Source organism: Ovis canadensis, chromosome 25 (assembly GCF_042477335.2).
Source record: "Ovis canadensis isolate MfBH-ARS-UI-01 breed Bighorn chromosome 25, ARS-UI_OviCan_v2, whole genome shotgun sequence".
NCBI classification, from domain to species: domain Eukaryota; kingdom Metazoa; phylum Chordata; class Mammalia; order Artiodactyla; family Bovidae; genus Ovis; species Ovis canadensis.
In genome coordinates this window covers 61792091-61819166 of record NC_091269.1, presented here as the reverse complement: position 1 = coordinate 61819166, position 27076 = coordinate 61792091, and the positions used below count along the sequence as shown (strand labels likewise).

At 53.9% G+C, this 27076-nt stretch overlaps 1 protein-coding gene across 2 annotated transcripts; it reads left to right on the top strand.

The window, feature by feature from the left end:
- Positions 1 to 4458: 4458 nt before the first annotated feature.
- Positions 4459 to 26808, top strand: TMEM72 (transmembrane protein 72). 2 transcript variants are annotated; one of them, XM_069572334.1, is made up of 6 exons: positions 4459 to 4774; positions 4881 to 5021; positions 20328 to 20394; positions 22111 to 22182; positions 23765 to 23904; positions 25247 to 26808. In XM_069572334.1, exons 2-6 carry the CDS (start codon positions 4952 to 4954, stop codon positions 25723 to 25725), a joined length of 828 nt encoding a protein of 275 aa, XP_069428435.1. In that variant the 5' UTR covers positions 4459 to 4774; positions 4881 to 4951; the 3' UTR covers positions 25726 to 26808. The 2 variants fall into 2 exon arrangements, with proteins under 2 accessions (XP_069428435.1, XP_069428436.1); XM_069572335.1 differs by having other exon boundaries at positions 4463 to 4738.
- Positions 26809 to 27076: the final 268 nt, after the last annotated feature.

Below are 27076 nucleotides of genomic sequence, written 5' to 3'. Positions count from 1 at the left end.
TAGCTTCAAAAGCTGAAAAAATCCAAGAGGTGGAGCTGACGGAAACAGCCACTGGGCCGCTGGATCTGGTGGTCAGCTGCCAGGCCGGCACAGCGGCAGTGACTTGCACCCACGTGGAAGCCACGTTTTTAGTAGGTGGACAAGGAAACAAAACGCAAAGAAGCAACGGGAGGGAGTGGTAATTTCAGGCCCCTCTCAAGAGCCTAGGAGGTGCAGGGAGGAAAGACTGCATGTGGTCTGCAGGGGGAAATAGTGCCTTATAGGACAGCTTTGTTCTTGGCTGTAGATGACTAGATGGGAAAGGTGGAGGTGAAAGAGGAAGATACAGGTCCCAGGTCCCAGGGGACTCGTGATTGATGCACAAGTGTGAGGATTAGCCCTTGTGTCTCCGCTGGAAGGAAAGAACAGGTGAGGGGGAGGATGCCGTTAAGAGGAACACAAGGGGTCAAGGGTGCAAGTCTGAGGGCCTGTTTTCTTCTGCAGACGCTGAAATGAGGGGTGAAGAGACAGGGCAACTGACGAGGTCAGAGGCTTAGATCAGCTCCGGAGAGTTGTCTCCAGGGCCAGGCGCTCACTTGAGTTATGCCCGTGAGCCTCCTAGTGTCTTGCTGAGGCTTCTGCATCTTGACAGATGAAGATCCGTATACACCCACATTTCATCTTTCCCTGACTTCTCATGCTCCCCAGAGCCATCCCGAGCATCTGGAATTTGTGTGCTGCTATTAATGGCGCACAATTTATGGCTACCCTGCATGATGGGGAGTCCTGAGAAGCGTCCATGTATAGCAACACACAGAAGCTCTCGATGAGACCCAGGGAGAGCTGCAGTCCCACACTGGAGGCGTTCATTCCCAGGCACTGCCATTGGGAGGGCAGCGTGGACAGCTTCACCACGCCCACCACTGCTTCCTGGGATCCAGGAGCAGCAAGGAAATTAAAATCCAGCTTCCACCCGCAGCCCTCCTGAATGATCTGCCCAAGGGTACTGGGATGGTCTCCTCTCATCGGCGGCTTCATGACAGAGGCGACTGTAAAACCAGAGAGGGCAACAGAAGGGGTCCAAGCCGAGACAAGCGGACTAAATTCCCCTCATTTCTGCTCCCTGTAGGCTTGAGCAAATGCACTTAAGCCAGCATGACTCTGCTTCCTTGTCTGCAAATGTGAATAATAATAATGAGATTGTGTATATAGCATTTATCACAGACCTGGAATACTGTTAATACTAAGCAAAGGCTAGTTATAATAATCATCACCGATGTCATCACTGGTTTTCACAGCCCTGGAGTCAGGACTTGGATTATGGTAAATTCCTTTCTTTTTTTTTTTTTTTTTTTTTGGCCGTGCCATATGGCACGTGGGATCTTAGTTCCCCAAACAGGGATCAAACCTGCACAGAGTCCTAACCCCTGGACCACCAGGGAAATCCCACGGTAACTTTCTTGAGGCAGCTAGTCTTCCTATGGCTGCAACACACAGGGGCTCTGGTTGGCGTAGCATGAAATGAAACAATATAGTAAGCAAAGCCCTGGGTGAGCCCTGTCATCTCAAAAGACAGCTTCTCCTTTTACCCTGGTTCTCCATGATGTCAGGGCCAGACTGTGCCCCCGTCTGGGGTATCGTTGACTCAGTAGGTAGGCCCCCCTGTTAATGAGCCTACGTAGGGGGTGGGCCCTGGTGCAGTCACTTTGTTCTCTTATGCGTTAGCCTCCATTTCCTGGCATCTGCTCTGGACAGGCCCTTCTGACACGGCACTTCTGATCCCCTAGTAAGACCCATTTTACAGATAAGGAAGTCAAGAGAGCAAGGAATGTTCCAGGCCACACAGCTCTTAAGGGCGGCGGCAATGAGTTTGGAAACTGTCCTGGCTAGTCCCCACACTGACTCTCTCCCCTGGCCAGACGCTCAGAGCCCACAGGCAGGTGGGCAGAAGAGGAGCTCGGCGAGGTAGGAAACCCCAGCTCTCTCCCTTTGAATCCTGGGTGACTTCCCAGTCACTTCTCACAGTCCCTGTCTTGAATCATTCAGGCATCACAGCCATCTAGAATCACAGGCCCCTGGGTCTGAATCCCCCAGTCAGTGCTTGAGAACTTCCCATGTGCCGCCTCCCCCCACCGAGTAGTCACGTGGCTCCAAGGAGCCCATTATCTCCTGCAGCAATTCATCCCACCGATTTGGGGAGGATGGTTAGGACGCCTTCCCCTCCTTGGAGCTGAAAGCTTCCCCGCAGGATTTCCACCTGCTGGTGCGAGTTGGGACTCTCCAAGATGCAATCGCAGGCAAAACAACGCCTTCTCTGTGTGAGATCCGGGCCACACCACTGTCGGGGCAGCGGGGCCCCAGCACAACGCTTCTTGGACCTCTGTGAGCTGAGACCCCCTTTTTCCTGCTCCCAGTGCTTTCCCGCACTCTTTATGCATGTTCCTCGGCCCTCCGCAGTCCTTCCTTCTGTCCCGCCCCCTTCTTGGCTTTTCACAGGCTCCCTGGGCAGTCCCGCTATTTCGCCAGGAATCGCCCCTTCTCCTTGTCCTCCGGGTCCGTTGGTGACTACCAGGTCAGACTCGGATGTCTCTGCCTTCTCAGCCAGCTTCCGTTTTAGTTCTCTGACCCCTGGCTCCTGGCAATCTTTTCTCTAAATTCAGAGTTCTAATCTGGCCCAGCCAGATTTCTCCCTAAACCATAACCCCCTCCTCCATCCCTCTAGGGGGGCAAGACCCAGTGAAGAAGGGAACCTTCGGGGATGGAAGAACATTCCTAATGCTCAGCGCCATTAATTTTCAGTCTCTCCCGATCTAAGCCCAGCTCACAAACAAAGAGCTTCCCCAAAAAAGACTTGGAGAGCCATGAAACCTAAGTCAACTGCCTACCAACAAGGAACAGGTGAGTTCAGCAGGTCCATAAGGACGTTCGATGCCCTGTTCCGCTGGGTCTGCCCTTTGCCTCACCCCCTCATCACCAGCTAGCTGCCCAGCCAACACAGGCTTATCCAGAGGGAGAGAGGGAGGCCCGCCCAGCCCCGGGTTACAGTGAGGGGCACTTTCCCAGCAGCTCATCAGTACATGCCCCTTCCAGGCTATTCGACCAGACTTGGCTTCCATATTTGTTCCTCAGCCTCTACGAAGGGGAAGCTGTAACTGGGACCAGTGGGCTGAACAGACCCCGCCAACCAAGGCCTGGAAGGACTCCATGTCTTCTGAGTATGGCGGCACCAGATTTACAACATCACTGCTGTTATCAAGGAAGAAGCAAGATGTGCTGCGGGGCCAGCCAGAGCTTCCCAAGGAGCTCAGGGAGGACAGATTCCTCAAGGACATGAGCCACAGGGTGCTGACCCCAGCCCCCAGCATCTCCACATGTGCGATTCAGCGTGTGCCATAGAGAGCCAGGTACCACATCAGGAGAGCGTGCAACTGCCAAGCCCTGTTTAGATTGGGAAGTTTGGAGTTGTCTGCTGCTAAAACACAGTCAGCAACAAAAAACTTAATAAATGTGCTAAATCATACTTTTTTTAACCTCAGTCTTAAAGATCACATGAACACAGAGGTTCTTAAACTCATTCAAAGTGGGAAAGGAGTGTGAAAAATACGAGTTCTAGAATTCTTTATGAAATCTTGGTCAAGTTGATTAAATTAAAATAAATTTAATAGAAAGAGTATTTCTTATATGACGGTATATACATTTTCAACAAAGAGAAGCAAAGCAGACTATGCCTGAGTTTTGTATAGTTACTAGAACCTGGCCTGGGTTTGGGTTTTTTGTGTTTTGTTTTTTTTGGAGTACGGTTCCCTTATAATGTTGTGTTCGTTTCTGCTGTGCGGCAGAGTCAGTTCTACAAACACATATATCTCCTTTTTTTTTTTTTTTTTGGATTTCCTTCCCATTTAGGTCACCACAGACCATTGGTTTGAGGAATTTTTTTTTCCTCCTAATTTAGTGGTTGTTTTTGTTGTCTATCCCACAGGGGCAGAGGCATAAAAAATTTCAGGAAAATGTCTGGAAGGAAAACGAAGGCTTGATAGAATTTGATCTATGTCAGTTAGTAAATTAAAAATTAATAAAAGCCCACCATTGTCCAATTTTAGAAGGCAGTTTCCTCCAAGCCTCCCTCAGAACATGTTTTGAGGACCATCAATCCAGGCAAACCCTCCCATTTGTTTCCTGCAAAAGTTAACAAGGCACACGCATGTCTTTGGGTTTCCCCAAGGTCACTCAGTTAATTATTGACATAGAGACTCACCTCCCAAAGCATCACAGTAATTTCCCACATCACCTGTCAGGGACACATATCAGGGATGGAGAAAATTCTGTGTGTGGCATGGGCCTGAGCTAAGCATGTCTAGTCAGAGTCCAAATGTGCCACAGACTTGAAAGCTTTCTAATCCACCTATGTGCAGAAGAATAGAAGCTTGGGACTCCTTTCAAAAGTTGTTTCTGGGATTTAAAGACACATGCCTCTCTCCCATACACACACACAGACACAAACCTGCCAGACACCGACTCTCAGACCCTCAGACTTGAGGCCCAGGTGTGACTCTCTCTGGGCCTTTCTGCTGCCCAGTAAGGAACAGCCTGGGCTGGCTCCCTGGCCGACTCCCTCCTCCCAGCCAGAAACAGTTAATTGCCAGCTCCAGGCTGCCTCCAGCCCAGCCCTAATCGGCCTGATCTCCGGCGGCCACACTGGGGCCGCGGCAGCTCCAGACCAGGCCCTGGCTGTGCTGAGCAGTGAGGGCATTCTTCCAAGGTAATGATTAAGCCGAGCACCTGGCAAGCTGGGAAGGTGAGCTCTATTCACACCTCGGCCAGGCTGAGGTGGCCTGGACTGGTTTGGGAAGGCAGGGTGCACAAGCCCAGAGCTGGCAGCCACAGCCTCCCACTGCACACAGGCAACCTGGAACCTCTCGGGCCAGAGCTTCTGCTGCCTGCCCTGCTGGGACCCTGCCTCGCCCCTGGCGCCATGAAGCAGCAGGTGTTCTGGATGGGGCTGGAATACACCTGTCGGCTCCTGGGCATCACCACCGCTGCAGGTAAGACCCTGCCTCCCAGCTCCAGCCCCCTGCACACTGGGCACAGCACACAGGGCTGCCCGAGGGGCGGGCGCCGGCCAGTGGGGGATGGGCGCCGGCCAGTGGGGGATGGGCAGAAACACCTGGCCACATCTTCACCTCCTGCCCCCAAACCCCGGAAACACGGCTCTTCAGGGCAGTGGCAGACGCAGCGGGCTGAGCCTGGGGCTGGGACCCGGGGGCATGGTACAGAATCTCCGCTTGGCCACCCGCCATCCATGTGACTTTGGGAACCCTCAGCATTGACATCTGTGAAATGAGTTGAGGGGGCCACCCCCCTTCCTGGGGACTGTTGCGAGGTGGATGGGGGAGACCTGAGGTGAAAGTGTAAAGGGCAAAGGTGAAAACCGGATTGCTCACTGGAGGGACATGGAAATGGCCAATGGAGGGCACCTTGTTTTATGCCAAACGCAGCCCACCTCACGGAGGACAGCCAGACTCAGAGGTCCCAGGCTTCCCTTAGAGCACCATGGGTTTGGGGAAGAAACAGTTCCCCGTGCTGGGCTGCTCTTCCCCCCCAGCCCGGCTTGCTGGGAAGATGGGCGGTCACAGAAGCGCCTGAGCAGCTGTGACTCCGCGCTCTGCCTGGGAAGATGGGTGGTCACAGAAGCACCTGAGCAGCTGTGACGCCGCGCTCTGCCTGGGAAGATGGGTGGTCACAGAAGCACCTGAGCAGCTGTGACTCCGCGCTCTGCCTGCTCACTTCCCCAGCTCACAGCCGGTCCTGAGCCCGGTGCCCCTGGGGTGGCCAGGACCTTTGCTGGGAAAGTGAGCAGCCAGCACTCTGAACCCTTAGCTCTGGGCCCCACTGAACTTTAAAGGCCAGGAAGAGACACCCACTGCTGATCAAGTCTTGCCTTCCCACGCTGCTCACAATCTCATGCGTGCATCTTGGCAAATGGGAAATGGCCCCCAGCTGATCTCAAACAGTGCTAGTCCCCAGCCCTGTCACTCACCGATGCACGACCTGGGGAAAGCCACCTGGGTGCTCTGGGGTGGTGCTCTCTGGTCTTTATGATAAAGATAACTGGCCCTGCTGGCCAGGTGTTTTGGAAGGTCAAGGATGCAGGAACTGAGCGTAGCTGAGTGGAACTGAGTGTGTAAGCCTCTTGAGAGAAGCCCTAGGACATACTTCAGAGCTCCACGGGGATCTGTGTCATTCCCAAGGTAATATGCTAGCAAACAGACTTTCCTCGCATGTAACCCTGAGTTAGCACAAGGAGGGCTGTCGTCAACGGTCTAATCCCACCCATCCTGTTACAAAACAGAGCACTGAAATTCAAATAGGGGTAGTGACCTTGCTCAAGGTCATGCTACAAATCAGGACAGCAGACCTGGAACCCTGATCCCTCGACTTTTTAAAAGGCCAGGACTCTGGCCAAAGAGCTCCTTCTTCCCAGGGCAAGAAGCCTCATGCCCCAGGGGCACTAGAGGGTCCAGAATCGCTCTGCTGAGGGTTCTGGGTAAATAACAAATGGAGGCCTCAGCTCCAACCTCTGCTGGAACCGCCATGTGGCTTGCACCTGGAGGAAAGAGCCCCAAGCCACCTTCCCATCCAGCCTGGGGGAGGGAGGTTAACCCGAAGGGTTTCTGTGTCTGGGGTCCTACCCTCTACCACTGCTGGTCTGGACTCCACCCCGCCATCCTCTAAGTCTTGGTTTCCTAATATGTAAAACGCACCCCTTTCATTTGTCAGAAATCACAGTGACACTTCTCCCTGTCATACTCTGCCTGGAGGGGAGGCCTGGCTCTGTTGGGAAGCTGTTTTAAGAGGTTTATAAACTTCTAATGGATTAGCTGCAGACAGTTTAAAGGTCTGATTTATCTCAGCCAGTGGAAGGGTCTGCAGCAACACACATATAGTGCCCCCCCCACACACACACCACACACACACACACCACACACACACCACACACACACCACACACACATACACACACCACACACACAAACACACCACACACACACACCACACACACACACACCACACACACACCACACACACATACCACACACACACACCACACACACCACACACACACACACCACACACACCACACACATACACAAACTGCACCTCTGAACCACAACCCTCATCTCTTGCAGAAAGCCACCGTTGATGCAGAGGATGGGCCTCCTGCTTGGTTTTGATATAGGGACCAGGTTAAATATAGCACACCATATTGCTTTCTAATGTCCAGGTTTTCCAGGAATGGTGTTTTGGGGCTTTCTAGCATGCTAGGAGCAGGTGGGAAGCTAGAAAGAGGGGTGTTAGTCATCTTAGGAAAATCTCAAGTTTCTTTCAGCATCCCTGAACTGCTGGCCTATTTCCAATGTGTAAGGTCTGCAAATTCCTTATTCCCTTAAGCCTTTTTTTTTTTCTTGAAATCCTCTGTTGAGAAGTCCAGGCCTTGTGAATAGGGGCATTGCTGCTAAAGGGGAAATCAGACTTGAGTCAGAGGCTGTCACTTTGCAGAAACCCTGGGAAACCTAAAGTAGCCCTGGTCCCCCTGTGCAGAGGAGCCTGAGTTTCCTAGAAACTGGGAAACGCACGTGAGCCAGGTCACCCGGAGTGCCACCTGCAGGGACCAGGCAGCTCCTGATCCAGCAACCCCTCCCCCGTTTCCCTCTCCCTCCGCAGAAGGACCTGGGGCTGTCGGCAGCTCGGAAGGTCCCCGGCCCTGGGGACACACCCCAGGGTGGCGAGCCCAGCGGCTGTGGCCAACGCATCCCTTGTGCAGGGGCTTCTTGGCTCAACTCGTCTCTTACTCCCCATTCAGCCCCTCCAAATGAAGCTCCACTAGGGTGTCCAGGGGTCCCACAGGCCACTGCTGTCCCACCCACAGCCAGCCCCACAGCACAAGTGCACACAAGTGCCACCGCCAAACAAGGGCACCCAGGCTTCACAGATTTCACCCCAGACAGAAGTATTTTAAAATCAGAAAATGAGACTGTTCTTGCCTTTGGATCCATCGTAAGTTTCCCAGATCATCACAGACCCCATTTACCATACACTTGGCTAGCATCTTTCACTGGTACCCCTTCCCTGGCCATGGAAGGCACCGGGAGTCCCTCCTTTGCTGAGATGTGGCACCAGACACACAGACACACATGTGACTGGGTGAGGCCACCCTGGTGGTCTAGAGCCCCCACCATTGGTCCCTCCGGACTGGGCACAGCCTCAGGCAGGCAGGGTCATGCCGAGAGTGGACAGAGTTCCACGGAGACAAAGGAAGGTTGGCCAAACACTTCCTAAATCGAAAGACTGGCCTTCTTTTATCTGCAATATTATGTGATCGATTTTACGGAACGAAAGATCCGTTTAATCCCATGGCACTTTACTTTCGAAAGTCTCACACACGTGCCTTCGTATAATTCCGCAGTGACCCTTTGGGCTTCTTGTGCCTGCTCCTCTATTGCCCTGCACCCTCTGCGTCCCCACTGGTAGCCGTCCGTTCATTCTCTAGGTCTGTGAAGTCACGGGTGTCCATTCCAGCTGCTCGTGCTCTTTGAACGATTCCCAAGCGCGCTTTGACCAGCACCACCGTGACTCTCTCCAGCCACACTCACTCCTGCACCTCATCTGGACAGACAAATCTGCGCACATTTCCAGAGGGAAGGGTCACAGTAGGACCTCCCACGTATGTGTCCAGAGATACCGGGCTGACAACACACTCGGAAGTCAATTATTAATTAAAGTCACTGCCGCAGATGTGCCAGTGTCCAAGAGGACCAAGTGCTGAGCTAAACCTCATTTGACAAATGAGGAAGTGAAGGATTAGAATGTTCTGGTAGTTTGGGAGAGGTTAAACAGCCAGTGAACAGCAGGTTTGGTCTTCCTGGGTGGCGCAGTTGTCGAGAATCTGCCTGTAATTCAGGGAACATGGGTTTGATCCCTGGCTCAGGAAGATCCCCTGGAGGAGGGCACAACAACCCGCTCCAGTATTCTTGCCAGGAAAATCCTATGGACAGAGGAGCCTGGCAGGCTGCCGTCCACGTGGTTGCAAAGAGTCGGACACGACTTAGCAGCTGAGCACACTGCAAGGAGCAGGTCTGGTGCTGGGGGGCCAGTCTGCCCGTCACCGCGTGCTGATGCAGTGGAACAGAATGTCTGGAGCCCACCTAGGGTTCATTCAACTGGCAGACACTGACGGAGTCCCCACTTCGTGCAGCGTAGGCACGTGGATTAGGATGGTATGACCTCTAGCCTACAGAAGTGTGTCTGGGGGCTGTCGGCACACATCTCCCAAGAGGACACCACACGGCCAACAGGAAAATGAGCTGGCTTGAGACGAAGCCATTTTAAGCAAATCCTGCCTATCACAAATCAGTGTGGGATCAACCTGGGGTCACTTAGGAATTTTGTTTTGTTCCAGGTTCTTGACCCATTAACCTCTTCTCTGCATAAACGACAGAGCTGCATTCCTGACAGCCCCATGCCTTGCCCAGCCCACTCAAATGGAGACTTGGCTTATTAATATAGACCAGGATAAAGGAAGCATTTAAACCTAGATGTTCTCATTATTTTTTAAAGAGTACAGCAAATGCATAGTCTGACTTTAGTCCTATTTAAAGCCTTTGGAAGAAAAACAACTGATGCTTCTGGGACAGTCATCTTGGGCCCTTCACACTAATGTCCACCCTTGTTAAATGTATGTCCCTGTGACCTTCTCCTGCCACCTAGGGAAGCTTCATGCACTCCAGCAGTCTGCAGGTGGCTTTATTACCCAAGCAAGACCTTATTGTTCTCAGATCTTACAAGTGGATATAGACTGTTTTCCACTCTGTCTCAGGAAGCAAATGAAATAGTCCCATCTTTGTTCCACCCTCCTATCATTAAGTGAAAGTGAAGTTGCTCAGTCGTGTCCGACTCTTTGTGACCCCATGGACTGTAGCCTACCAGGCTTCTCCATCCATGGGATTTTCCAGGCAAGAATACTGGAGTGGGTTGCCATTTCCTTCTGCAGGAGATCTTCCTGACCCAGGGATTGAACCTGGGTCTCCCTCACTGCAGGCAGACGCTTTATCGTCTGAGCCAGCAGGGAAGATGCTCCTACCATTGGGAGATGATAAATCTGGTCCAAGCATTTCTCTCTCTATTTCTTTATGCCTGTGACTTCCTTGTTAGGGGCTTCCCTGGTGGCTCAGACAGTAAAGAATCCTCCTGCAAAGCAGGAGGCCCAGGCTCGATCCCCGAGTTGGGAAGATTCCCTGGAGAGGGGAATGGTTACCCACTGCAGTATTCTTGCCTGGAGAATTCCATGGACGGAGAGGAGCCTGGTGGGCTACAGTCCATGGGGTCACAGAGAATCAGACACAGCTGAGCAATGGACACTTTCACTTCGCTCTCCTCCTTCTTAGAGTTAGAACAAACGTCTAGACGTCCACGTAAGACTCATTTATCTGGAAAATATTGGCGGAGTTCCCACTTTGCACAATGTGGACACAGATTAGAATGGTATGACCTCTAACCTAGAGACGGGTATGATCTGACCGGGGAGACAAGCTAGCAAATGCATGCCCCAGTGCCTGGCTCTGAAGCACAGTATTTGGGAGGGCGAATCTGTGTCCCTCTCTACCACTTACTAGACATGTGACTTTAGGCATGTCACCTACTCATTTTAAATGTCAGTTTTCTCATCTATGAAGTAAGGATAACAATTCATCTGCCTTCTGGGGTCATGAGCATCCAATGACGAAATCAGCAAACTTCGTGGCATGTAGATTCCCGCTCAGCACTGTCTGATTCTAGAGGAGTGTGCAGGACAGACGGACGGCACTGTGTGAGCTGTGGGATCTCCTTGCAGGATGGAAAAGGAAGATCAGAGGAAAGGAACACGTTAACATATGATCCTTGAGGCTAGAAAGGAAAAGGGGGCGATACCATGAAAGCTCTTACCCTGAGTCATATTTTTCTTCACATTTTGAGCTTGGGCCGTTGAGATCACGCCACAGGACGCTGATTATTCCTACACCACGTGTAGTGATGAAACCAGAGGAAAGATGGTAGCCGCATTATATTTTCCGTGGGCTAACAGTTATTTTGAGAATTGTCTTTAGTCTGTGCAGCCAACTGAAGAGAATTGCCATCAAGAAGGAAGGCAGAAACAAACGGCTAATGCGGGGCTGTCCCCCGAGCCTTCCTAGCTTGCCACAGGCCTGGGTAAAGATCTGATAAAGAAACATGGTATGTGCAGCAAAAGCAGAGAGCAATTGGAGGCATAGTCATTGTTTCCTAAGGCCAGGAAAGCTGCCGTATGGAAGGTGAGTGAGCACATACATTCTGTTTGAATACAAGAAAGCATAAGAATCAAATACTTGAGTCAAATACTTTGACTTGAAGCCAAGATCTAGAAGAAGTTTCTTCTGTGGGTTTCTGCAAGAAGGATGCCATTCTGCATCCAGGTCAATATCAGCAGCAGCAGCAGCGAAAGTCTGTAGGGCCTCTCCATGTAAACGACATCACCAGCAAAAGGCAGTATTGTCCCGGGTGGTTTCTTAATCTTGACTCTTATAACCCTAAAGGAAGAGCTAATACTCTGCTACGTAGCCGTTCCAGAAATTTGAAAAGGAGGAGATGGTTCACAAGGCACTCTATGAACTAGCATTGTTGGGTTATCAAAACTAGACAAAGAAATCACAAGACCGCTGGTGAGCCAGTGGTTAAGACTCTGTGTCCAGTGCAGGGGGCACGTGTTCAGTCCCTGACTGGGCGCATGCCACATGGTGTAGCCAAAAACAAAAAAATTTTTTAAGGGTACCCACAAAGAAATGATTCAAAATGGTTAGACATAAATGTAAAACCCAAGACTATAAAACTAGACAATAGGATAAAACCTTAGTGATGTGTTAGGCAGAGATGTTTTTAGGTACAATATCAAAAGTCCAATTCATAGAAGAACAAATTGATAAACTGCATAACTTCAAACTTAAAAACATCACTCTTGAAAGTGTAATGTTAAAAGAATGGAAAATAAATCAGCAGAGACACGATGATAAATAAGCACATGAAGAAATAGTCCACATCAGTAGTCATTTAGAAAACGCAAATCAAAACCACAATGAGATACTACCACATACCTGTTGGAAAGGCTAAAATTAAAAAGACTCACTATACCAAATGCTGAAGTGTCGGCAAGGATGTGGAACTCTCATACACTACTGATGGGAATTTAAGATGGTATACTCACTACGGAAATGGTTTGGCAGTTTCTTTAAAAATTAAACATACACCTACCACATGATCCAGGCATTTTGCTTCTGGGTATTCATCCAAGAGAAAAGAAATCTGTGTTCATACAGAGATTGTACTTAAAGACTCATAATATCTTTATTTGTAATAGCCCAAACTAGGAACAACCCAAGTGCCCATCAACAGGTAAGCTACAAACCAAAGTATATGTCCATACTACTCGGCAATAGAAAGGCATGGACGATTGATAACTATAATATGAATAAATCTCAGAATGATTATGATGAGTGAAAGCAGATAGCAAAGGAGTACATCTTGTATGATCCCGTTTGCATAAACGTCCATAAACTGCAAACTAATCTCGAGTGCCAGAAGACGGGCTGGCGGCTCCCGGGAGGGGACATGAGGGCGCCCAGGTGGCACCACGATGGAGAGCCCGCCTGCAAGTGCCGGGGACGGAGGAGGCACAGGCCTGACCCCTGGGTGAGGAAGATCCCCGAAGGAGAGCCCGGCAAGCCACTCCAGTATTCTTGCCTGGGAAACCCCATGGGCAGAGGAGACGGAGGCAGGCTACGTTCCACAGGGTCCCAAAGGGTCAGACAGAGCTGAAGCGACTTGGCAAGAATGCACGCAGGGGAGTGGATACAAAGGTGGGAGGGTGGGGTTACAAGACACAAGGAAACTTTGGGGTGGTACATGTGTTCATTATCGTGAGTGGAGTAGTGGTTTCCCTGGTGTATACATATTTAATACTTAGCGAGTCGCACACTTAAACGCATGCGGCTCATTGCATGGCAACTATACCACAATAAAGCTGATTTCAGTAGTAGATACGTCAGCTATCTATGCCAAAACAATGCTGTTACTTCAAAACCTTAGACATACAGCCATAAGCTTTGTGCGTGTGTCTACAAGGCATGCAGAATCTTAGTCCTTGGACCCAAGATCAAACCCCCATCCCCTGCAGTGGCAGCACAGTCTGAACCACTGGACGGCAAGAGGCGTCCCCAGAAATGAGCTGTCATTGTTCGCACATCTGGGCGAGTAGGCCAGGAGGCTCTGCTCACACAGACGAGTGCACTCACCTCTCTGAGGATCAGACAGCTGTTGGTCCATCTAGACTCGCCTTGGCTGGGGTGATAAGGCCCCTGGTGCTCCAGCAGGCTGGCATAGACACATGCCTACGATAACGGCAGGAACACGAGAGGGTAGGTCCGGTTCCCAAGTCCGGTTCACATCTGTGCTTGCCTGTTACCTGACAATCCTGCTGTCCAAAGCAAGTCACGGTGCTGAGCCCAGATTCAAGGGGTGAGGAGACAGACTTCTCTTTAGTGCAAGGGACTGCACTGGCATATAACAAAGGGTGTGGATACCAAGGGGATGAAGGCCGAGGAGGCATCACCGCAACCTGCCAAGGCACTTTGGCCAGTCTACAAGGCCAGACAAAACAGACCTCTTGGATGGTCCCCTACAGTCTAAGACACAGAATCGGGTGGAGAAAGAGGACTCTCTTGCTTTCAGAACATTCTGCCTAAGCAGGCATGTGAGTGCTGATGGAGGGCACGAAGAACCACCCTATACTCTAATCTCTTCTAACTGAACATCTAAAATTTTCTTCTGTAAAATCTTGGCCTCGTCTCATAGTGTGTCTGAACCCTGGTTCCTAGGTGTCCACTGAATGGCTCTCAACACCCGAGCAAACTTCCGTGCCATACTTCGAATCTGCCACAGCTCCTTCTGAGTTAAGAAGCTTGAAACTACTACCTTATTGTCTCATTGGATTCTTAGCAGCTAGTTCCTGCATCTCTGGGTTCTTAGAAATGGTGCAGATATAGCTTTCAGGTCTATAGTCAGCTGTGGCCCCTTCTGAACCATCCCCAGCCATTGTCATCAGACCAGCGTTTCCCTACCAGAGATGTCCCTGCAGACATTATGACCAGTAGGAGATACGCCATAGCTGTGGATGAAGAAAATCAATAAATACAACGTGGGGTGTTAAGAGCTACCTTCAGCAGCAGTGAGTACGACCTTCTCCCCCAGCTCCCCAGGCATCCAGGGCCAAAACTGGCGTGGAAAGTCAGTTCGCACGGCCTCTAGTGACCTCTGAGGAGTGTCCTACGTTCTCACCAGGACACTGCACTGCATGCGAGTGAAAGTGCAAGTGTTACGCAGTCATGTCCAAATCTTTGTGACCCCGCGGACTGCAGCTCACCAGGCTCCTCTGTCCACGGGATTCTCCGGGCAAGAATACTGGAGTGGGTTGCCTTTCCCTTCTCCAGAGGATCTTCCCAACCCAGGGACCAAGCCCAGGTCTCCTGCACTGGCAGGCAGGTCATTCACTGCCTGAGCCACCAGGGAGGCTTGCGCTGAATGCAAGACAGGTGTCAAAACTCAGCCCAGTGGCTGATAAGCTCCAACCAGCCGTGGCGCTGGCCCTGAAGCAGAGGAAGCAGGGGTCAGAATCTGTGGAGACAGCCTCTCAGCCATCAGCCGTAACCCCGACCCAGACAGGCCCCATCCTCAGGAGCACATGGATACTAGCAGGATGCACAGAGAGGCTTACACATGAGGTGTAAAGGTAGATGGGGCTTTGGACCATTTACATCAGTTGAGACTGTAGAAGGGATCTGCGAGACAGGAAAATCAATGAACAACATTTGTATACAGAGAAGAGCTCTTGTGCCACAATAAAAACATGTATTAGTGGAAGGAAAGGATAAGAATAAACCCTCCCCTTCCCCCATGGCTACAGATGGGAATGCCCTGCCTCTCCTAATAATGCTATTAACCATCAACTACATTTGCACAACACTCTATAATTTACTAAGACTGAGGCTCATGGCCAGTTATGCATGTTTTATGATCCCCATTTTCTGGAATAGAGATGCAGACAAAGGAGCTGCCATTTGCGTGAGGAACCGGATCCTGCTTTTCTGATCAAGCCTCCCATTCTCTTTGCCGCAGCCCAGCACATCCACCCACACTTCTGTCCAACCACACTCTGGGACCAGAGCTTTGAGATGCCTGGAAATATGCTCTGCTGTGTGCCTGGCCCAGGCCTGCACTGCAGGTCTAGAATCTCTGATCCCTGCTAAGGCTGATTAGAACAAACAGCTCAGGACGGCAACTCAGAAGAAAGCCCTGGCCTCTGGGAGAAGAAAATGCTGTGGCTGGACACAGCTCAGACAAGAGGGAAAGCAATGAGAGGCCAGGGGATGAGGTGAGGAGGCCAGGCTTGCCCACAGATGTTGAGTATAGCAAGACTCCGGGAAAGATGCTTCCCCAGAGACTGTGAGGGGAAGGGAGATGGAGGGCTGGGACGGGCTGTGTCGGGGCGGGCTTGTAAGGTGGTTCTGTTGGGCTGGGACCAGGGCAAGAGGACCCTACAGGATGGGTGACCAGGAGGGATGGAAGGAGTCTAAGGCTGCTCAGTGGGCCCAGCACCCCTACCACCTATAGCACAAAGAACGATGCAGCTCAGAATCAAGGCTGGTCTGGGGCAATTTCTCTATAGAGACGTTATAATGAAGCCTTGATCCGGGAGACGTGATGGCCTTTGTCCCCCACCTTCATCCTCACACCGTCAGCTCCTCTGTCCCCAGCCCCAGCTCATGGCGAAACGCCCAGCGTCACTTTATGGGGTGAGTGGCTGATGTAGGTTGGCCCATTTATGCAGAGCCCTGCAGAACCACGGAAGAGGAGATGGAAGCACAGTCCAGGAACAGCTGCCAGGAGATGCCGTGCAGCCTGGGCAGGCAGCGGCCAGGCAGAAGCAGGGGCAAGGCCACAAGCAGACAGATGGGTACAGAGGAAAGGAAAGACTTCACATCCATCAGCATTGCCACAAAGTCAGTGGTCTGCCTTTCAGAACATGAGCCCCAAAACTAGGAGAATCAAGCAGGGGAACCCTTGGCCCCAGTGTCAAAGGGCCTTTCAGGCCTCCCATGAGAGTTCTCTATGGATCTCTTGGCCTGAGGGGTCATGCTCCCAACTCCAGCCCCCTGCCCTCCTCCTCCAACCAAAGGCCATTCCCTCTGTCCCTGGGCTTGCGAAACTAGCATGCTTATTGTTGGTTGAGAGCCCTTGGAAGGGTGACCTCACTTCCCTTGCTCCAAAATGGGCTACCTGGAGGCTGGGAGAGCTGAACAGGCCAGAGTCAGAGGGAGGAAGGAACTCGTGTGTCTGGACCACCTGACATCTCTCAGCACAAAACGCATTATTTTCCCCAATCTAAGCAACAACTCTGGGAGATAGAACTAATTCTACACATTCCACACATGGCGAACCCAGATCAGATGGGCTAAGTGAGGGGTGAGGACATGTGTACTAAATCTCTTCAGTCTTGTCTGACTCTTTGTGACCCTATGGATCTGGCCCACCAGGCTCCTCTGTCCACGGGATTCTCCAGGCAAGAATACTGGAGAGGGTTGCCACGCCCTCCTCCAGGGGATCTTCCCAACCCAGGGATCAAACCTGCATCTCTTATGTCTCCTGCATTGCCAGGCGGGTTCTTTATCGCAAGCGCCACCTGGGAAGCCCCATGGTTTAACTGCCGCTGCTGCTAAGTCACTTCAGTCTTGTCTGACTCTGTGTGACCCCATAGACGGCGGCCCACCAGGCTCCCCTGTCCCTGGGATTCTCCAGGCAAGAACACTGGAGTGGGTTGCCATTTCCTTCTCCATGGTTTAACTACTAATCCACAATTACCCACTCAGAACCAGGATTCCAACCCAACTCTTTTTCCTATTGTTATTCTCATTTTTAAATTTTCTTTTTCTCTTTTGGCCTCACCATGCAGCATGGCAGACCTTAGTTCTCCAACCAGTTCTCAAACCCACACCCCCTGCACTCGACGTGCAGAATCTTACCCACTAGGGTTCAGGGAAGTCCCTGTTATTCTCATTTTTTAAGCTACAAACAAGCACTGCCTCTAGAGTGTTCCTGAAATGCCCCTTTGACTACTGGGCTCTGTTTAAAGACATCAAAATAGCTCTCCATGCGCCAAAGGGGTGCAAGTTAGGGAAAGGGGCTGAGTTCCCGAGAACCTCTCCTGCCATCTGCTGGTCATCCGCCAGAAGCAGTGCAAGTGTGCAAAGAGCGCAGAGGTGGAGGAAGGCCCCGCCTCACCCCAGAGGTGAACAACCGTGAGAATTGCCGTGGGCAGAGGGTCCCTTCCCACAGGCCCCGTGTGGAGGTCCTCACCTGGGCTGGGCTGTATTCTTGTGCCAGAAATTAGTGATCTCACTGAGCACCTGTGATGTGCTTGGCATTAATTAACTCACTGAGTCCTCAGAGAGATCAGCAGAACTATTAACTGGCAAATGGAAACTAAAGTGCAGGATCTGACTTAGATGTCCATGACTGGCTGGCTGATGGGCTGGTTTTACTTACACTCTACGCCTCCAGCACCTCTGACATAAAATGAGGGTAACATAGTACTCTCACATAAAACTCTTGTGAGGACTAAATAAGTTGTGTGGTACGCCAAGTCGCTTCAGTCGTGTCCGACTCTTTGTGACCCGATGGACCGCAGCCCTCCAGGCTCCTCTGTCCATGGGATTCTCCAGGCAAGAATCCTGGAGTGGGTTGCCATTCTCTTCTCCAGGGGATCTTCCTGACCTAGAGGCACTTGAGAAGCCCCTTAAATAAGTTAATAAATGCAAATGCCGAAAACAGGACAGAAAACATAGTGAAAACTAAATACATGAATATTCGCTGCATCTCACACACACACTGCGTCACACACACACACACTGCGTCACACACACACACTGCGTCACACACACACACACTGCGTCACACACACACACTGCGTCACACACACACACTGCGTCACACACACACACTGCGTCACACACACACTGCGTCACACACACACACTGCGTCACACACACACACTGCGTCACACACACACTGCATCACACACACACACTGCGTCACACACACACACTGCGTCACACGCACACACACTGCGTCACACACACACTGCGTCACACACACACACTGCGTCACACACACACACTGCGTCACACACACACACTGCGTCACACACACACACTGCGTCACACACACACTGCGTCACACGCACACACACTGCGTCACTCACACACACACTGCGTCACACGCACACACACTGCGTCACACACACTGCGTCACACACACACTGCGTCACACACACACACACTGCGTCACACACACACACACTGCGTCACACACACACACTGCGTCACACACACACACTGCGTCACACACACTGCATCACACACACACACACTGCGTCACACACACACACTGCGTCACACACACACACACTGCGTCACACACACACACACTGCGTCACACACACACACACACTGCGTCACACACACACACTGCGTCACACACACACACACTGCGTCACACACACACACAGGTCCACAGTGGAAACCAGGAAATGGCCCGAGGCCTGGAGCTGGAATTCTCAATTTTGTTTCGTAGGTCCTTTACTTTCTAGGTGTGTCCTTGGGAGAACTACACGGTCACTGAGCCTCACCTCCACCCCTGTAGAAGGGGGCGTATAGAACTCCCTGAGTCCTGGGGCTGCTGGGAGGAGCCAGAACAAGTGCAAGCATTGTATGCGATCCGCTGAGTGCTCTGCAGGTTGTGTTAACGCTGCAGAGGGGCAGGAAGCGTCAGGGTATCCCCGACTCTTAACCTGGGACAAGCCAGAAGTCAGCTACAACTTGACGAGGACAGAGGTGTGGTGTCCTCCACCACCGTGACCCCCAAGCACAGGGCGCGCTAGAACCCAGTCCCTAGGGATACACTGGTATCCCCTTCCTAGACAGGAGAGCTCTGTCCCCTTCTCCCTAAAGGACTTCTGCATCCCACCGCGAAGTGAGGGGTGGAAGGGCTAGCAGCTGAGAGACAGAAGCCTGCATGTGAAAAGTCAGAATTTCTGCCGTGGATCAAGAGCTCAGGCCGCCCTAGCGTGGGAGCTTACCCAGGGGATCCCCCAGGGAGAGGAAGAGGCGCCACTGCCCGGGGAAGCAGGCCCAGTGCAGCAGAGACGGGCGCCACCCGCCGGCAGCCGGGAGCGGCAGCCCGGCCCTCGCTCTCTGCGGGGCAGGCGAGGTGACGCCACAGTCTGGCAAATGCCAGTGTGGGCCCTCAGAGCCTGCAGAGAGAAACGCGGGGTGCCTGGGCTGTAACACAGGACGCACGGCCGTAACCAGGCAGGGCCAGGAAGAGGTCTGATCCGGGGTCACTGCGGCCGGAAGAACGTCTCCACACAACCTGCGTGCTGTCTGCGGCGAGCTTCCTTCTTCGGGCAGATGGGCTGGAGCCACGGCTGGCTGAGTGAAGCCGCGAGAGTGAGGAGACAGCCAGGACCTAGCAAGTCCACAGAGCTGGCTCTGAGATGGATTCATCGTGGACACATGGAAGCTCAAGTATTTGAGCACAAACACCAACTGCCAAGAAAAGATAGGAGGCGAGACAAGGCTGAGCCACATCTTGTGTCTGAGCAAAACTCCAGGGACTTCATCAGCACTGGGTCCAACACAATGAGCCAAGAGTGTTCGATGCAGCCGCCAAGCCAGCAAGTGAAAACGAGGCCGTGAAAACAGCAAGAACAGTGATCCGGGCAAGGGAACGGGGTGGGGGCAGGCCCACGGCCGAGCACCGGGGCCCAGACTCACATCACCCGTGCGCCTATAGGGTGGTGAAGGCCCCTGACGCCACTCCGCATGGAGGGCAGCTGAGGAGCCCGGGGCTCGCGGCCTGTCTGTGGGCTGTTTCAGGGGGCACTCGGGGTGGCGGCATGGCCAGTGTGGAAGAGGACGGGCATCTTCTCTGGGGAGGCTGAATTAAAAGGCCTCTGGGCTTGTGCATAAATCCCCTCCTGTTCCCAGAGACCAATCCAGAAGTTTCCTTGCCCTCCTTCCCAGCCACAGCTCCCTGTGCCACACGGAGAAGAGACCCCCTGGCTCCCAGTGCCCGGGGGATGGCTGACTTCATGGCCAAGGAGCCTCCACAAGGCAGCGCCATGGCTGGAGGCCCTGGGCCCACACTTCCCTCCTCTTCCTCCTCCCTTAGTGCTGATCGGCGTGGGCGCTGAGACCTTCCTCCGGGGACAGTTCAAAAGCCTGGCTTTCTACCTGCTGTGAGTGTGTGCACGGGCCCCTTCCTGCCAGTATGTTCTCGTCCAGCTCACCCCAGTCCTGCAGAGACTCACCTGCAGCACGTCCCACACCCCACACGAGCTCCATTCTGTACCAAAGGCGAAAGGAGTAGCGGGGGCTTCTGGAATATCCTCTTGTTTGGAAAAGACTTTAGACAGATCATCCAATAAACCAACCAATCAGCATTCCATCCATCCATACATCCACCCACCCTTCCACCTACCCATCCATCTAGTCACCCACCCACTCCTCCACATACCCATCCATCCATCCACCCACCCACTCCTCCACCTACCCATCCATACATCCATCTATCCATCTCATCAATCATTTCTTTATTCAGCAAACATTAAGCTCTTTTTTTAGAGAGATGGGAATCAGTTGAAAGGACTCTCTATTTGAGCTCCTCTACATGCCAAGCATAAAGTTAAATGTTAAATGTTGTACTTCATCAGAGTTTCAGGAGAAGTGCACATTATATAGTCTGTTTTGCAAATTAAAAGAACTCAGAGGGGTTAGCAGCTCAGCCCACATCACCAAGCCCAAGACCAGCAGGGCCCAGAGTCATCCACCTGGGTCCCTTGAGTCTCTCAACCTCTGTCTTTCTCTTCTGCCAGTTGCCTCTGCAAATGCCCCCTAGAGGGAAAAAAAAAAACCTGTGCAGGGGTGAGGAGAGCCTGGGGTCCCTTCCCTGCCGGTTCTGACAACCCAGCTTCTCAGCAGGCCGTCTTGAGGGACCACCAATCTGCCTGCAGCACACCAGGCTGCGTCCTCCGCGCCCACCTGCTCCCACCCACACCTGCCCGCATCACTGTGCCCTGGTCTGTGTCCTAAGGAGCCCTCCCCAGCGCTGCTCCACAGGGCAGCCTCCTCGATTTGCTGTTAATACATGGATCACACCCATCAGCTCCCAATCCCATTCTACCCTTCCGGCGCATCTCCACTCCACCGCTTCAGCCACTTAAAACTAGGTCCTTCTGACAATCTTCAATGGATCCCACAGCCTCCAGCCTACACTCCATTGTCATCCTCTGGCCTCTGCCTTCTTTCTTATCCCTCAGTTTATACCCCAGGAACTTCTGACTCTCTCAAACGCACCCATGTCACTGCCCCTCCAAGCCATTACTCCATTCTGTAGAGCACAAGAGAGCCTTCCCAGTCACTCCAGCATTCCCAGAGCCTGGCATTTTTCCCCTTATGCCTCCTGAGCCCAGGAGCCCCTGCCAGACAGAGTGGCTTTCCCTGGCTCCGAAGGCCCTCCCTGTCTCATGGAGCCTGTCCCTGGCCACTGCGCGCTGTCCTGGAGCCCAGAAGCAGGGCAGGCCTTCCTCCTGTCCACATGGCTGCCTCGCTCACCCACAGTCCTGGTGGCCCTGGGTGGATGGATATGCCTGCCAGTGTCCCAGCAGCAGTGTGGGGCCAAGGTAGTCGCGCCTGCCTTGGGCCTCACCGCCCTCTGGGCCCCAGCCTCCACCCCATGCCCACTGCTGAGGACCAGCACAGCCCAGCCCAGCCCAGCACAGGGCCTGGCATCCAGGCAGCTCCTGGCGGCTGTTGGCTGGATGGCAGGATCCGGTCAAGAACGTCCCAGTCCGTTGTTCAGCTATGCAGAGAAGCCCAGGAGGCCAGGGCGCTGTGAGAAAACTCCCAGGGAGCGTGAAGGGTGTGTCTGGCCTCCCTCACCCGTCTCCACACAGGTTCACAGGAGCTGCCGTCTCCGTGAGCGAAGGGGCCTACTTTGTGGCTCAGCTGCTGTCCGTCTGCTTCCAGTAAGTAGCCTCTGGAGCTCCCCCAACACCCCCAGACCCAAACACCCCAGACGCCTCCGCCCATGAGCACACGGCTGCGAAGTGTTCCGCTCCGGGAGCAGCGGTGCCTGGGTTCCCTCCCGACCCTGCAGTGAGCCCCGGCCCAGACTTGGGCTCAGGCTCATGGGGCTCAGTGGCCCCCTTCACCCTTCCCCCACCCAGGGAGTGGACTGACACCCATCAAGGCCTGACCCCACCCAGACTCCACTTGCAGAGTCGTCCTCATCCTCCGGAAACACCCAGTCACCGTACCCGCCATCTGAGTCAGCCACCAGGCAGACTGAGGCAGACCCCACAGAAGGCCAGCTTGGCGCATGCGGAGCTGGGATTGAGCACCGACTCTGCCTCCTGCCAGGACGCAGGGGCGGGTCCAGGCCTTGGCCTCCAGGCCCGTCTGTGGGGCAGGGCTGCAGACCCGGCAGGGTCTTGGGAGGCCGCGTGGCCACAGAGGGCTGTGCCTCTGCCCACTCGGGCTCAGCTCACAGAAGCTGTCGTTGGTGTGGCCGAGGTGTAGTGCTGGACTGCATCCCCAGAACCTACGCAGTTGTGTCCCTAGGCAGTCAGCGTGAAGAGTCAGACTTCAGATCCAGCTGTCCTGGCATCTCGCAAGGCCACTGGCTGCCTCCCAGGGGCATTAGCTCTGAGGCAGAAGTCCTCCCCCATCTCTGAGGAACACCACTGCTAAGGGACCCTTGCAGCCTCTCAGGGCAGGAGAGGGTGCTGCCCTCACCCTAAAGGGGCATTCTGCCCTCTCTGGACTTCCTCCATTCCCACCCTGGGTTTGTAACAAATAATGACCACCAGGGGGCGCCAATGGACCGTGGCAGGAGGCTCTGGTCCCACATAACCCAGCCTTCCCATTCCTGCAAAGCAAGCCTGGGCTGTGTGCAAAGTCCGGCTTCAGGCCACTTCAGAGGGTGAAGGAGGAGGAACCAAACACAAACACGAACTTCCTTTGCAACTTGGAGGAAGCATCCTCAAGGAAACCTGCGCAGCATCAGACCTCTACCAGGCCCGTGTGTGGTCCTTGCATGCCAGTTAACAGAGAAGCCCCTCGAGGCCGATGCCGTCTCATGTCTAGGCAAGGCCCCTTTGAGCAGAGTGCAGCTGGATTCCAGCCCGGTTGCCCATGTGTCCAGTACAAAGCACAGCCCTCCAACTGTCGCAGCCGAGGGTCCACTGTGCTGCACACCTTCCCCACCGCACCAGGGGCTTCCCGAGGTGCCCCTGAGGTGCCTGTTCCTTCCCACCACCTGTGCAGCCTCCTGAGAGCATTTATCTTCCTCCCGCTAGACCAGACAGCTGTGGCTGCACGGCCTTTCAGAAAAACTGTTGGAGACCCTCTGGAGAGGCTCAGGCAAGGCCCCCTAACTGTGAAACCCACAGTGAGGAGTTCAGCTCCTCGGAGGAGTTCAACCAGGGGCCGCTGCAGAGAACACTGCTGTAATGGAACCCAATCCCAGACTCTGAGGGCTTTTTACATTGCGGGGACTTCTCCGGGCGCCTCCCTACTTCCTGCCAATTCTGGACTTCCTCCCCGCAGGTGTCAGCCAGGGTCCCTGGCCTACAGAGCAAGAGAGAAGGCCCGCTGGCTGGGCTGCTTCCAGAGGTTCCTGGCCTACACGCTGCTCTCGGGGGCCTGCTTCCTCCACCCCGTCCTGGTCTGGCACGTGACCATCCCAGGTAGGAGCTCCAGGAGGTAGTGGACGCAGGCAGACTCCGGCCAGGGGAGGGCTCTGAGCAGGAGGCTCTGAACCCCCTCTCACGGGCCTCCAGTGATGCTGCCCCTAGGGCCCCACTGGCCCCTTTCCTGGTGTAGATCGTCGGGATGAGGAACTGATCAAGAGACAAGAACGTCCCAGGAAACGCATTTTTCCTGTAAATGTCCAGAGGTTACACCCACAAAAGCAAACTGACCTTTTCTCCAATTCTTGTGTGCGATCTGAGCTTTCAGAGGGAGCGAGATGATCGCTTCTCCATCCAGACCCTTGTGTCTCCTTAGCCCCTACGCACTCAGGTCCAAACTCCTCAGTCTGGTTTGAAGGCACACTAAACGGGACCCCCAAAGGCCCTCAAACCCCTCCGCTTATCCCCCTCTACTCACCCTGCTAGCCAGCCCAGTTTTCTGACCTCAGAAGCCAGAAATGGATGCTTCTGCCTTCTGGGTTTCAGTGATGACTTTTTCTGCTGGGACGCTTCTCTCCCCTCCCTAGCTGTGAAAACTGCACCCCTCCTCAATACCCATCTAAAATGCCAGGAAGCTGACTGCCTTTGGAAACGAGGTTCAAAGGCAGAGCCGCGTCTCAGGGCCACTCCAGGCAGCCTTCAGTAGAGTCAGACTCAGCACTGCCAAGGTCAGACTGAGCCACAGCCTCCTACCTTTAGAGAGTGTGAGACTCACAGGAGGCTCCGGCCCTGGCAGGCAGGAGAGCCACCTTCACGCCTTCCTCTGGACAAGGACGGGCTCCCAGCAGGAGACAGAGGGGCCTCCACCTGGAGGCTGCGCGAGGGGCCAGGAGGGGCGGGAACACTGTGCCGGCTTGCACCCGAAGGGCTTTGCACCTTCCCGTGTGTTTGCTGGAGGCAGGTGGTGGTAAAGGAGGCTGTCTCCACTCCTGGGAATAGAAGGAAGCTCTGATCCAACCTGGAGTCCAGGGTTGCTGAAGGCGCTGCGGGTCCAGACACAGCAAGCCACCCCTGAGAGGGAGGCTGAGCACAGTGCAGGGAGGACAGGCAGGAACAGGACAAGGATCAGCTTCCTACACGAAGGGGGCCTCAGGCACAGGGCCTCCTGGCGAATGGTCGCCGTGAAGACCCCAGCACAGACGGGCCCGCTGACATCCCCTGCTGGCCAGGCAGCCGCCTGCCACAGGGTCTGATATGGGTGTGTGAGGACAAGTTAGGTGTGTGGGCTGGAGCACTGGGGGCCTAAGGGTGGCTGCGCAGGCTGCCTGCGCGGGGACGGTGGGCATCTGGCTCTTCTCGAGGATGCGCCCAGCATCCTGACCTCCCAGATCTCTCCCAGGCTCTATGCTCATCATCACCGGTCTGGCCTACTTCCTGCTGAGCAAGCGGAAAAAGAGCAAGGCTGCAGCAGAGGTGCCGGCCCCCCCGGAGCAGTACACAGACCCCTCCAGCAGCGTGGTGAGCACCACCGGCTCTGGGGACACCGAGCAGACCTACACCTTCCACGGAGCCCTCAGGGAGGGCCCTGGCTCCCTCTTCATCCACGTGAAGAGCATCCTGAAGGGGACGAGGAAGCCCAGCGCCCTCCGGCGCCTGGACACCCCGACGGAGCTGCCTCTGGAGCCAGCTGGCTCGCTGGCCAAGAGGGAGCAGGTGCAGTTTGAGGACAGCGTGGTGAGAGCCAGCCCGGCCCTGGCTGAAGGCCCGGACGGTGGGGACAGCGAGCCGGAGGAGACCACCTCTGACACCGCCCCCATCATCCCGCCCCCCGAGGCCCCACTCTTCCTCTCTGCCCTCGCGAGCCCCGGCCTCTTCTGAGCTGCTCTTTCCGGGCTGGGGGATGCTCAGCAAGGAGTCTGCGTGGGTAGATGGTCCTGCCAGGAATTTCCTGGTGTCCAGGGCCCCTCAGGGGAGCTCAGAGTCTTCAAGGGCCAGCCCTTCAGGGATTTCCAGACATCCCCGTGGTGGCTGGGCCTCTGGGGCCACTGGGCAGCAAGACAGGTCCTGTGGAGACCACGAGGGTGCACAGATGACGCTCACGCTGCCTCGAGCCCTCGCAGGTTCCTCCCTCCTGGACCCAGACCATAGAAGTCCTGGTGCTTCCCTGAAGGAGAGCATCACTCCCACTCACACAAGGCATCAGCCCAGAGGTCCCGGGGCTGCTTCGGCCCCTGACACCGGATCCTCACTCTGCACCGGCACGGCCCGTCTCCCCTCTGATGGCACATCTCACCTCTGCAGGCCCAGCAGTGCTCTGGCAACTTATGCATCTCAAAGGCAGGTGTTGACGACCGCCATGGTCTCGAACTCCAACTGAGAGTGTTCAGGATGGGAAGCGGGGAAGGAAGGCAAGGTGGCAAACCCCCAGGGCGGGAGCAGCGCTGAGCGGCAGGCCGCATTCTCTGCGTGCTCCGTGCTGGCGCCCGGCAGCAGAAGTCACAGAGCCGCTCAGGAGACAATGCAGCTCTGTGCTCACTGCAGGGGGAGCTGGGCTGGGAGACCGATGCTCATTCCAAAAGCATCGCTGAGGGCTCCCCGTATCCCCACCCCATGGGTTCTCAAGATTCCAGGCAGATGATGTAAACTAAGAGAGACTGTGAGCCGACAATCTTCAGCCATGAATGCCAGCAGACAGGACGAGGCGCCCGCCGTGTGCAGGGGCCACCCGGGCAGTGCCTTGCAGACTCACACAGCATGGAGACTGGCTCTGGCCTGCTGGGTGACTTAGGCAGCAGGAGAGGTGAGAAATGTATGTTTGTTCAAAATGGGAGAGAAGGAAGGAAGAGCAGGGGAAAGAGGGAAGAGAGGAGAGTGGGCAGGCGACAGCCCAGCTCTGCACCGCAGGGCCACAGAAGTGACAGTTAACCCAGAATGAGCAAATAAAGTTGAATCAAACATTCAGTGAAGGAAACTGCAATATATATTTCTGAAAAGTGTGCTGTGGTCCTTCAGGTGGTTGCAAGGCAGAACAGACACGTTATTCTTCATCAGCAATCTTAATTAACTAGCAATTATATTATAAAGCTTCCCCATTCGAGTGTGTGAGCAAACACTAGGGTTCTGCAGAATAAACCTTAGAGCACATGCTTTGAGGTTTAGGCAAGAAACATGGGCTTATTCTTGCACACTTTTCCACATTCCCTACAAGTTATTTCACAAATGTACTGAA

Bases quoted from the DNA above. Each gene is read 5' to 3' on its own strand.
- TMEM72 (XM_069572334.1), top strand. From the start codon at position 4,952: ATGAAGCAGCAGGTGTTCTGGATGGGGCTGGAATACACCTGTCGGCTC. The intron at 22,183-23,764 runs GTAAGTAGCCTC...TCCTCCCCGCAG, and splicing joins CTGCTGTCCGTCTGCTTCCA to GTGTCAGCCAGGGTCCCTGG. The intron at 23,905-25,246 runs GTAGGAGCTCCA...GATCTCTCCCAG, and splicing joins CTGGCACGTGACCATCCCAG to GCTCTATGCTCATCATCACC.